Here is a 13,631-nt window from a genome sequence, read left to right as displayed (position 1 = left end):
GTGAATTACTTATTCTTTTTCGTTCTGTTTCGGTTCTTGTTATATGCGTGTATGTGTCTTCCGAATTCTAATTGTTGAAAGATTTTATTTAGTGGTTTTTAATCAGTAGTATGTGTATAATGTTTAGGTAGGTTTTTAGCAGTGGGATAATCATAAACTAAAGATTTTATTTATATTATTTTTTTAAGTGATCCTTTCCCATTCATGTATTTCTTATGCCAATTGTACATATAAAATCAAAACATCAATAAATATAAAAACGTGGTTTTTTTAAATCAAGAAAAGACAACTCAAAATGAATTTGGGATATGTTAAAATAATATATTCAACCATATTTTTTATTCAACATGTCCTCCTTCACAAATTGATAGCTCTTGACGATTAAACCCTATTAGGCCCTGGTATTTTCCGTTCAAATAAAGGTTATCAATTACTTATTAAGTTCATTGTGGCAATGAACTTTTTCTACTTAGAGTGGAATTTACAACGTCTTCAAAGGTTTAAAAATAGTCAATATTCCGTTGAAGAATACAAATTTAATAATCAAAGCTCAATTTGGAGAAAAATCTTTCTAACTTGCTTTTGTGTTGATGGGTCACCTATCGATTGCTCTCCTTTTTTGATGAAGATAGATAATAATCCTTCTTTTCGCAGAATAGAATAAAATAAAATAACCTCATTTCCTATAGCAATTTAAACTAAAAGAAGAAAACGAACGAAATTTTTATGATAGATTTTTCATTTTTGATCCAAATCGGGGCTTTTTGTATCTCTAGGATATTCATATAAAACAATAAATGCCTCTACGATTATGCACAAATGATAATCATAATGTGGGATCTTATATATATTATATATGTATAAAGAGATATAAAAAGCCTCCTCTCTCTCTAGTCAAACTGTCTGTATGTTCATATATAAAGAAACTTAATCTTTTTATAAGGATTAAGGTAAAGGAGTAGAAGAGAGAAAGAGAGAGAAAAAGAGGCAGGATTCTCTTATTATTGTTATTTCTTCTTATTGGAATTCCATATTTGTGTTCTGTGTATATATATATATGATTATTATATTATGTATGTATAAAGGGTTAAAAATACATTCATAGCTCCCCCCCCCCTCAAAACATTCTAGGTTGTATATAACTAGCGTGCATACCTTTGAGGACTGAATGTACGTATCTACTAGGGGGTTTCATTTACCGGGAAATTGTATTTGAGCAGTATTTCGGGAAACACAAGTAACTAACCGGATCCCGTTATTAAATAATAAATCCTTTGCTATTTTAGTTCTTCTTTTTATGCTTTAAGATGAAAGTATTCATTTTGAAGTTATTTTTACTTTAAGAGACTCAATAGGGAAAACAATCATCACCTTGAACTCTGATAGGTTCAGAATATGTGCTAATTTGGATCATTTTGGGTGTGTTAAAAAAATAAAGAGAAAATCAACATGGTAATACTGAGAATTAATAGATTTATTTTAGAGACGAGCAGTTTTTAACATATGATTAAATCAGCGACAAACAGTTTGTTTCGTTTACATTAATGACAGCTTGTATGTAGTAGAAAATAATTAAATGATAATGACAACAGCAGCTTAGAAAAAACAAATTTATTTTTCAGTTTACCGACTCCACAGAAAATGGAAGAGCCAAAAAATACAATCGGTTTTCCTCAATAAACATGTTCATCTTTTGTCTTGTTTTGTTATTAGAGATGGAATTTTTGTGCATGAATAAATATGCTCTATGCCAAGGCATTAATTGATTAAGGGTGTGGGAATATATTTGAAGTACTTGCTTTTTATTCATTATTATTTTAACAGGAGTATCTATTGTACTCATAGTTTTTATTTGTATAATTATAACTAATATGGGCGTGCTGTTTTTTAGAACCATCGGGTCCTGCTTTTTGCATTTCTTAATCTGTTTCCAGTCGCAAAAAAATAATTACATTGTAAGAATTGAGCAAGGTAGTTTTGTTGGCTGATATTCAATTAAATTGAACTTACTTTTTTAATAACAACAGACAAGATTCCCCGTAGGTTTAAACCCTAGAGAAATTCCCGGATACTGAGAGTCCCTATGTAGTGAGTCCTATTAGTAGTTGATGTAATACTATTCATATATGTACTTATGTTTGTATAATAATTATATGCAGAACATCGACTACGTCGAATATGTATGTACATTGTACATAGATTACAATGATTAATCCAATTTCTATAAAGTGTCACTAAAAAGGACAGCAAAAACTACTTATCTTCCAGAAAAGTAATTGGATGATTAAAAAAGAGAAACCCCATTATACATAATATAACAAATTCTCAAAAATCGAACTCAAAATTTTTGCCTCGAACTCCACATTACCTTTTTACATTTTTTTTCTAGCTTCTTTACAATTAAAAAATTACCTTATTTTCTATGCAAGACTATTATAATCTAAAAGATTTTTCTGATTAATACATTTGATACGGATGACATTTTAGTAACTGCAAGGAAATATTGAATGAATTTTAAGACACTTAGTGTCAAGCAAGGAATCGGTTTTAAATTATATAGGTTTTTAATTTATACATATAAGTCGTTCAGACATGTCAAGCAGGAATTGCATTTAGAAATGTATTTCAAAAATATAATTTTGTCAAAGAATACCTTTTTTTTTCTAATTCGCCACTACACTAGCGTTTGGTTAAATAGTTTTTTATGGTTTGTACACTAAGGGATGAATTGACCGGAACAGCTTCGTACAAATAATTTTTGTTTCAAAATAAATTTAAATTAAATCAGTTTACTCCCAAGATGCTTAAAAAGTATCTTTTGACGATGAAATATTTGTTTTTTATCTTCTTATATAAATTTATTTTATTAATAACCAAATGAAACACGTAGTGTTAGTCTTCTCCAAAGATAACTCTAAAAAAAGGACTTTTAGACTTTTTTCTAGGAATCGCACCGTCCAACATAAAATAAAAACTCTATATTATGTGAAATCAGCAATAAACATTGCTGTAAATAAGGAAATTTTCTGCACAAAAGTGAACTCCAATCTATAAAATTACTTTAAAAAATTAAAATAAAAAATTCTTAAAACCAGATTTGATATGAAATATTTAATCAAAAACTTCGTACTTAGCGTGTTTAATATTACTATAATTAAACACACAATCTAAAATTGTTATTGACTTAATTCATTAGCATTAGATTTGATCTTATGCATTTTCTCTATAAAAAAAAACAACATATAATTTATTAATGAGTCGATTCTAATACCTTACTAAAATAATATGAGACGCATAGGGACTGGATTCGAAGAGTGCTTATCAGGGAGGGAAAAAAGTAATGTAAAACACACTTTGTTTTTTTTTTCTTGTAAAATACCTATGTATGTACATATACAGGGTGAGGCTTTGAAATGTTTCCCTTTCCATTTTGAAAGAAAAAGTCAAAATAAATAGAATAATTATCTGGATTTTGAGACTCCAACAATAAAACATTTATTTTCCCAAAGATGAAAGCTCAAACTCGATTTAAATATTCACTCATCCCTAGTCCCTAAGATGTAGTGGTGGATTTGATATGCCTCCTTAACGATTACACCCTAAAAATGGACATGTAAGGGATTCTGATCTGAGGAATAAGGATATTTAAGCCTCTTAGAACTAGAAATTCTCATAGTTGTCGGAACATAATTTTGGAGTTTCTTGGTGGTGTTGAATTGGGATGCCGTATTTTTATCAAACAACCTTCCCATCCAGAAACTTTTATTTGATCTAGGATAAGATGACTTCTTGGAGGACCTTTATGAACAAGTCGGAGTTACCTTTTTGCTCCCATCAACTGATTATTCCTCCTGAGAGACTTTGCCCTTTATGATTTTCCTAAGGACCATTTTATATCCGCTCCCACCTATTCAATTATATGATATCATTATGAAGGTCTTAAGATAGTAAAAATCCAATGAGTCATAGACTAAGCTATCAATTTTTTACTTTTTTTCCAAAAAATTTAAAAACTCTATAGCAATGACTCAAAAGAGAAGAATTATCCGAAAAATTGTAAGAAATTTGTGCACAGAAGATTTTGTGACGGAAAAAATGCATTTTGACCAAAAAATTTATTGAGTTTATGCACTAATTTGAGATAAAACTTCCCAAGAAGTTCCCTTTGATGAAAGAGTGGCCCCATGTCGACTAAATGACCTATTGTTTATGGTATAGGCAATATTTTCGAGTCCCGATGACAATCTGCTTTGGATTTGTCCCATAACATTACACTTCAGTTATTATATCATCCTTAATCGTTCCTTGGTTTGAAAAACACTCCTCAAAGAACCGAATAATCGTTTTTCAGCAAATTATTTTGTATGGGGTTATTTAGAATCATATGTGAAGGTTTCTTTCCTACTAGAGTTTGAAGTATTTCCGTCAGACCATCGATGAAGAATGGAAAGACCTTCCGATCAAGCAAATCACTAGAACATGCAGCTCTTTCCATTACTCATGTATCCGAATTAGTGTTTAGCAATGGCAGTAATATTGAAAAAGTCATTAATACAAAATAATCATAGAAATATCGAATATAACTTGTATTTTACTACTTCTTAAACTTTGTCTTTAGAATTAATGCCTAAATGAATATCTTATGAATAACCCTGTATATGCATGAATATAGAAAAGAGGGCAACAGGTGAAAAAATATTTGTTATAATATGTAATTATAAGGCATATTCATTTTTTTCTCCTCTTTTTTTCTGATTAATTGCAGCACCCTTTCCCGCCTTCCCTCCTTATCATTTTTATCGTAGAACTCTTTAGTGTGTTCCTACCCTAGTTCCATTATAATATTTTATTATTATTCTACTCCAACTGTTGTATGTATTTAATCCATTTTATTACCGAAAATGCTCTTCCCCCTATTGTCATTGATGAGACGGAGAAGAAGACCCATCATTTAAAACAATCAGATCTACTATGTTATACATTTTGAAGGAATAGTCGTTCTAGTAGAAGTATAAATTTGTCTATATTAGGGGGTATAAATCCTCCCTTATTAGAAGAAGAAACAAGGAGAAGAAGAAGTAGGAGGGAAAAATGAGGAAGGAAAAACAAGAGAGGAGGAAGAATATATTTATGTATAAAAAAGGTTCTTCTTTATCCTTGTGATAACCATCATATGAGCTACATACATTCATACGTAGAGAGGGACGACTCCGTATAGCTTTTCTTTTTTCGAATTAAATACTTTTTTCTATTCTTTATCAGTAACTCTTTTTGTTTTTATAAATAAATATGTATTTATTTATTAACTTACAAGTGTAGTTCGGTACCCCGGTACAAAAGTGCTGCCGGAGTACTGACTCATTAAAAAGGTGATATATTTATTAATAAAGCAAAGTTTATCTGTATGTATGTATGAATGTCTCAGTGAATGAGAATGTATAGAGTACTCCCTGATAAACATCAGTTATCAATACAGTATATAGAAAAAAGGGAGTACAATACATAAGAACCACTGCATAAAAGGAATTGAATCTTCCAAGCTTTTAGTTCATCTCATATTAAAAAAGAAAGAAAAATGACGTACTTTAAACAAATCAAAAAAATGATTGTGCCTTTGAATGAGGATTAACAACAAGCTAAAGCACTCTCCGGGACGTCATATCACATAGAAACTGTTATTTTTATTTTTTATTCTTGAGGAGAGAACGTCTAAGTATTGAGTGAGTACCACGTGTGAGCGTGTTGATAAAAATCGGAGAGTAACACCAAGGATTTGGTTGAAAGTTACCTGTTTCATTTGTATGTTTGTCGACAGCAAATAACTCTGGCAATGCCAGTTAATACCGCTAGTACTACATAAATTGATATTGGAACTGTTATTTGCAGTGCTGTTTAGTCATACAAATATAATTAAATACTTCAAAGGAGTTTCTTTTAATGACGTGGTTGCTGTAATTGATACGAAGTGTGAAAATATAAATGACATTGTCTACCTATTCCCGAAAACTCCTTCTTTCTTCACCACAAAGGTAACGAGAAAGACAAGCAATCTGTCGAGAGGAATAATTGACATTATAAAAAGTCGCGTAGTCCTCAGATTTAGAGAGTCGTCCCCAGAAGGGAATTATTTAGTAATCTAAATGGATTTTCTTGGAAGGAAAACAACACTATATGCGGTATTTGGTCCAAACTTTGAATCCAAGCTTTAGTTACCTAACATAATGGAAAAAAAAATTACCAGAACTCGGAGAATGAGTGTCTAATAGTGGACGATCTCAACATTGCCAGCTACCCGTCACATGAAGATAGAGGCTATTGGGGTTCCTATAACACAAACAGCGCTAAATATTTGGAAAAGATTATTAATGATAAGAATCTAGAGGACCTAGGGCCTGTACTTGATGAACTTGCACCAAAAATGACTTCTACAGGGATAACTGGGTCTGCTAACAAGATACTAAGTCAACTTGATTATGTTTTGCCTTCAAGTAGATTGGAGAATCTTTTGGTAGAGTTTAAGGTGTAAATTCATATAAATAGGTGCCTACTGATGCCATAATCTTTTTAATTTCTTAGCTAGCTTAGAACCCCAATCAAAAGTACTGCTTTAGATATTTGCATATGAATTGCCTTAACTACATTTTTGCATTATATTTTTAGTGGGTCTATTAATAATGGTATTGTGACAACATTATTGTTACGACTCAAAAAATGAACTTGTATAGATTGCAACTATGTTCAATTTTGAGTGCCCGAAAAACATCATACATGGCAGAAAGGTTCACCAGTTATTTTTCACGAGCATTTAGAAATAATCTATGAATCAAATGTAGTCCATGTGGAGAGTCACAAAAGACAGGTCAAAGTCCATTCGTTTATTGTTACCGGTACGAAATATAATTATTATAATGTTGTCGATTTTTTTAAGTAGCTAATCTTAAAGGGTCAACACTCGTGAATAAATGTAATATATTTAATCGACAGTCAAAATGAATGAATTCAATCATTTTAAATCTTTGAAAAAATATAATAAGATATGCTAAAACCTGCACAGCAAATAAGACCCCACTTAGAAACAGTCATATCATCATAAACTGTTGACATGATATTTATTTAGAGTTTTTTTTTTAAATTTCATGCTTGGTTTATGAACCGTAAGATTTAAATTTATGTTGTTCCTTCTAATTTCAAAAGTATTTTTTAAGAATTTTGTAGTTGTACATGTGTATAGTGTGTGTGTCCTCATGATATCACATATTTTAAGTAGGTACAATGAACATATGGGTTATACTCTTTGTCCCCCCCCCATCAATAGCGTTGAAGATCTTTTTTGTTTTCAGTTTTTGTAGGTAAACCACCGTTGAAAGAAACCTGAGAGATAACTACGTAACTTTTTAATATACTGCTACAATAAGATATAAATATTCAATCACATCTGTTTGTACTTTTTCCTATATATGAATGGATTAAAAATTATTATAATTGCTATCGGAATGAGAAACTGGGTCAAATATTCATACTTGTAATAAAATTAATTTTTATTAGAACCAATTAATTTGAGCTTTAACTGAGTCACGGAGAAGATCATAACTTGCTTCAAGGGAGGCATTCCCCCTTGATGAGGCAATGTGATTTTTTGATGAGAAATTCAAATTTCTCCGATGATTGCTACTACTAACAAGTGTATAATAAGTGGATAAGGGAAATTTATTTTTATTACATACATATAGGTACTTTGATGATTCCGTAGTTAATTTTATAGGACTATTGAGTAAATGGCTAAATGCATCAACCAACTAGGTTCAATCTGGTTTGAACCCATTCACCGACACTGGAATGCATTTGGAAGTGGTAACGTCATAAGGGGTGTTATAATCTTTCTTTTTTATAAATACCAAATTCGACCAAAAAATGTATTTTTCTAAGAATAGACTGTTTGAACAAATAATCTTTTTTTTTTATGAAAGATAAATTTGAGCTTATTTTTCTACAAAATTATGAGCATTTAAATTTTTTTCCCATGTTGAATTTTTTTTATTAAGATAATTATGAATAATTCTTCAAAAGGGAAGGAGGGGAATGGCCCCTACAGTTCCCCCGCCACTGTACCCATTTCACTTTTTTCCCATTCATTTACTAATTTCTTTAAAACAAACATTTAGACGCTCTATCCATAAATTTCTTTTTGTTAATTATTTTAGCATGAAACGATGACCACGATATCCATTGCTGTTCAAATTTTGTTCGCTACAATAAAACTTTCTTTATTTCAAGAGATATCCCTTTTAAGATATCCTTATTAGCTATGACATATGCCAAATTTATTAACTTAGCAGAAATAACCTTTGTTAATTAAATTAAAAGAGTAAGTTCATATAGTTTATAGAATAATTCATACACACTCAGCCCCTCCTAGTGGACAAAAGATATTCTTGTAGCCAATTAAATTAGTACAAAAAAAAAAGAATCATTGGTCGTCGTTTCGTCTCTTGGTTTTAGATTTTGTTTAGGTTTAAAAGAAGTCTTTTGAGAATATTAAAAAGATATTGTAGAAATAAAAGCCGTTCAAATCTTTTTTCCCCGCTCAGGCCCTGAAACTTTCAAAAATGAAAAAAAAATGAAAGGCACTCATTCATTTGATTAATCTCCAAGCCTGAATTCATTCATATTGTTAAAACATAAAATATCATGATATAAAATATGACCTTTACCCGTGATATATTTCTTTCTATTTGGCAATTAAAAAAGTGTGTTTTTTTTCAATGCTGCTGTCCTTATTTATTAATTCTTGAAGAGAGAACATCTAAATATTATGTAATCACTAAAGAGTATGCTCATGAAAAATAGTGAGTAACATTCATAATTTCTTGAGGAGTAATTGTCGAACTTGGAGTAGAATTGAGAATCAACATCGGAGTAATTTAAGCCTATGTCTTCGCTAGATACAGAGTGAGGATTGTGTTTTTTTCCTTACTTTCATAGCCACAATCACATTTAATCTAGTAAAATTTCATGACAGCTAAGATTCTCTCCTCTAAAATATTATTCTAATTGTTTTGATTACCATATTGATTGCGGTTTATTTTCGCATACCGGCAGGTAATGTTATATACAACTCTAATGATTGTTTTGGCTCTAACCTTCTTATAAATATTGATTTAAAAAAAATAACAATAAAGACTTAATGAAATGCTATAAAACTTGAACAATATGTGTTTATTTTCTTTGATAAAAAGAATGAAATCATTTTTCTATTTAAACTAACTTTTGAAAAGGAAAATCAGGGGATTGTTGAATCCCTAAAATAAACGAACAAACATCATACAAAGTCGATTAAAACTATACCCTTGTACCTATTTACATACATACATCCCTTCAAAAAGAAAATTTGATTAATATCGATTCACCAATAATAGAAAAAATCTCTCTTTTTTTTTAACAGGACAAACCTCTCTACCATAACGTGAGTGATGGAGTTATTCTAAGCAATTTCAGTCTTGTGATACAAAGAATCACACGCTCAAGAGCAGGAGAATATAAGTGCTTAGCTTCGAATCCTCATGGACAAGGAATGAGTAACCCGGTGTCTCTTCAAGTCAAATGTAAGAACCAACAGACTCGTTTCTACCAGTTGAGTTCGATTTTTTTGGAACACTCCGAGGAACATAGTTTGAAGCACTTTTATATGTTGATGCTAAAATGCACGTATCATACATTTATTTTCTTTAAAAAAATTATGGCAATTTGAAGAGAATTAATTAAAATTATAATTGATTCAGACAAGTCTAGGCTTTTCAGATTGAATCCCTACACTACTAAAACTTTTCCATCTACTCTTACAGAAGCTATATGTTCGCGTCCTTAATGGGGCGTGCTCCACAATTTGAGAATCAGTGGCTTTGAAAAACCATTTAGGAACACTCAATGTAAGCCTCAGATTACAAATAAGTTCTATAAACATAAATTATAATATTTTTTGTAGTCGGAGTCAGTACAAATTTTCTGACTTCACCAAAAATGCAGCGCCTCCGATTCTGCAGCTCTGTTTGTCAGTCACTTATGTGTTACCAATATTTATTTATTTCCACAGTTTCTTAACATCCACTATGGTCTGTTTTTCTCATAAGTCTTCCATCTTTTTTTCTTTACCGTAGGGAATGTCACATTATATAGATCCACATATAGACCGTGCTGAAAACTATGTGCGTTTTCGAAATCCAAAAAAAAAAAATACCTAACTAGGTGGAAACAAGCATTTAGCCAAGATTTTTCCTTGATATATCACCCATTCTACAACTTTTTATTTTTAGACCGCCCTGTTTGTGCTGGAACGGGTCCTACTGTCTTTGGAGTACCCAAGGAATCAAATGTGACTGTCAAATGTGAGCTATCATCGAATCCGCCTGTAACAAAGTTTCGATGGTGGTTTAATTCCTCAGGGAAGGCCGTGAATGTTCTAAGTACCAAGTATAAACATCACGGGAGTATATCCATTGTTCAGTATAAGTAAGTAATTATTTAATTAGATTTGTCCAAAAATGGGATTTCTTCCAAGTCTAAAGTACTCAAAAAACTTGTCAGTTGGTAACCTACAGTATTTATTTGTGTTTTATATCAGTCAAATTCCTTATAACCTCCCAAAGTTATAAAATAAAGAGCTAAAAAGTTGAAATTAGCTAAGTTAGCTTTTCTTGGCCCCGAAACGACTTTTTTTTCTATAAGATATATCTTTGGATATATATTTTTAAATAAATTACAAGAACAGAGAACCCCACTTTACTATTTTTTCTTATAGGTGATGACAAATGCATTTTTTTCTTATCTTCGCAACCAACAAGGTTGTGAAGTTAGTTGTAGTCTTTACGGAAAGAGAAGACGAGAGACGGTTGAAATAATAATTTAAAAAAACAAAGTATATAATTATGCTCACACATTCAGACATCCTCAATCAAAAAATGACTGGAAATGTAACCATTGAAAGAGCACTAGGAGAATAAAACTGAAATGTTTATCAACAAAAATCATATTCTAATAATGTTGCAAGTCACAATTAGCACACTTTAACCATTTTAAACCTATAAGAATTCAACGTAATATTTATTTCCCAACCATTGCTCCCCAATTTTAAAATGAATTACAAATGCAAGTATATTTCAAAATACTAAAGTATTTGATCTATTCGATACTGAATTATAATATTTCTTAGTAATATATTTGTATTTGTATATGATATCCAAAATTTCGTCATAGAAATAATAAGATGGCCTATATATACAATGAGGGATTAATAAAAAATTGTATTCTTCTTCTTTTAGATACAGAGTATATTTATGGTAGAAGGGATCTTTGTAAAGAAAAAACTAAGTATACCAATGCGAAAAGGAAAAACGATTTATGTTTTTTCTTCTTTTTTGCTCATTATTTACTAATCAAGGAGTGGTAAGATCTCCCTCTGAAAGAAGAACACACTTCTAGTGTAAATTGATTTAAAAATCCATAGCAAAATAAATATAAAAGAATTTAAATATAATGATAATATTTTCCATCTATGCTATTTTAAAGAGTAGTATTTAATTTTCGGACACTAAAATCATATAACGGGCAGCTGATATTAGGAAGGGCCTTAATTCAGTAATACCGTATGTATTGCTCCCGCCTTTTCCTCGCGCTCTTACTCAAAGTTCATCTCTAAGTATAACTTTTTACTTCGTTTATTTATCTAAAAGAATAAATTATGAAATATCAATATGTCTTACGTATCAAGTGAGACGAGAGAATATACAGCTGACATCAAAATTATCTGGATATTTTCGGGTTATTGAAGTAACACCGTGTTATAGAGGAGTAACTCATGGCGCCACCAGTGGATAACAAAGTCGTTTCTTAGCCAGAAAAAAAATGCTCAGAAACTGATCACATGACTTTTCAATTATATTACCTCAGATTTTCGTCTTTCTACACAACTCTTTATAGATATAGATTCAAAGAATAGTGGTACTGATATATTATTTCTTTCTTTTTCAGACCAGACTCAGATTTGGATTATGGAACACTTAGTTGCTTAGGAATAAATGATATTGGACGTCAAGTAGAGCCTTGTTCTTTTAAAATTACTCCAGTCAGTAAGTAAAACACATAAACACTACATATGTAAGCAGTACGGCCCGTTTCAATTTATTTTTATGATTATGTTTATTGTAAAATATAAAAAACCATTTAATAGTTAATCATCTTTGATCCCTTTCACCCATTTTTTTAATATTTTTTTTTTTTTTTTTGTTCTTTAACATATGATAAGATAAGAAAATTATAGATCATCAATTCTATTATGGAAGAAAGAAACATCAAAGAACTATTTCCTATGAATTTTTTATATGCTATGCTAAAAAATATACATAAGTACATACCTAAATACATTTAATATTAAGAATTGAATAAAAAATATTAAGATATTTAGGAGCAACACCCTCCACCACAAACATTTTTGCTAAATTAAACATAAACAATAATTTTCAGGTCGTCCAAATGCACCAGGAAATTGTACTTTGAATAACCAAACAGCTGACTTACTCATTGTCTCATGCACTGCTTCTTACAATGGTGGAAACGGGCAGGAATTTATCCTTGAGGTAGGTATAGCTAACACACTAAAAAATAGAGCCTTTGCATTGATTAGGGAATAAAAAGGTTTTATCGGTCTTTAATATGAGACTTAAAATCGTTCCCGTCGTGTCATTGTTCTTGAAGAAGGTTCCAAATTTGAAAGCTCCCTCAACAGTGCATGTTGTCACTAATTTAATAGTAAAGAACACCAGTTTCAATGTTATTCTAACAAAATTAGTCAGCAAGGACTTTTAGTTCTGAATAAAAATCGACAAGCATAACAAATGACGAAATTGGGATCTCAAATACAGGAATTCTACTACTAGGGAGAATAATTGAAACTTAAATATAGCATTGATGAATAAGGAATCAATGTAAAAACCAAAATTAAACAACTATTTTTTTTTACTTTTTATGTCCCAATGACGTCACCTTAAAGTGAGTGTTTGCCCATACGATTTTATTGTTGCCGGACCTATTTTTAATAATATTTCCACAGTTTAGCATTTAAATTAAATGAGTAAAACTTTGAATATATTTCAAGAACAAAAACAGGTGGTAATTATTATCAATTGAAGTATTTATCATTTTTATAAGCATGGGTAAGATTAAATGATGATAATATCACTGTCGGACTTGTATAATCAAGGCATTGAACAAAAAAATCTATGATAAGACAAATTTGATGTCCGATTCAGACATGACCTTAATATATAGGATGGGGCCGGACGGGACGTACAAATTTCTAGAGAATATTCGTTGGTGGTTTATTTTCTTTTTCTTTTTTAGGTCTATGACATGATAACGGATCGTCTTATACAGAACGTAAGCAATCCTCAAGTGCCTCTTTTTCGCCTTGGGAACTTTCGCAATGAAAATCTAGTTATGTTTAAAGTGTATTCAGTGAATCAAAGAGGGAAATCTGAGGTCGTTGTGTATTCGGATATTCATGTCAATAAGCCGGAGAAACGGACAGAAATAGGTATTGATTATAAGCCCTAGTTTTATTTAAACATAGTGACACCTCT

General features: G+C 30.7%; 1 protein-coding gene across 4 annotated transcripts in view; it reads left to right on the top strand.

Moving 5' to 3' along the window:
- Nucleotides 1-13,631, top strand: part of LOC121117912 (neural cell adhesion molecule 2) — a 236,131-nt gene that overhangs the window by 214,951 nt on the left and 7,549 nt on the right. For all 4 annotated transcript variants that reach the window (XM_071888648.1, XM_071888649.1, XM_071888647.1 and 1 more), the window contains 5 exons: nt 9,443-9,602; nt 10,311-10,506; nt 12,025-12,122; nt 12,517-12,629; nt 13,393-13,585. In XM_071888648.1, the coding sequence (XP_071744749.1) occupies nt 9,443-9,602; nt 10,311-10,506; nt 12,025-12,122; nt 12,517-12,629; nt 13,393-13,585 (760 nt within the window). The remainder of the gene's footprint in view (nt 1-9,442; nt 9,603-10,310; nt 10,507-12,024; nt 12,123-12,516; nt 12,630-13,392; nt 13,586-13,631) is intronic.

Source organism: Lepeophtheirus salmonis, chromosome 5 (genome assembly GCF_016086655.4).
Source record: "Lepeophtheirus salmonis chromosome 5, UVic_Lsal_1.4, whole genome shotgun sequence".
Taxonomy (NCBI): Eukaryota; Metazoa; Arthropoda; class Copepoda; order Siphonostomatoida; family Caligidae; genus Lepeophtheirus; species Lepeophtheirus salmonis.
Note: the sequence above shows the minus strand (reverse complement) of the source record. Positions and strands in the feature narration are given on the sequence as shown.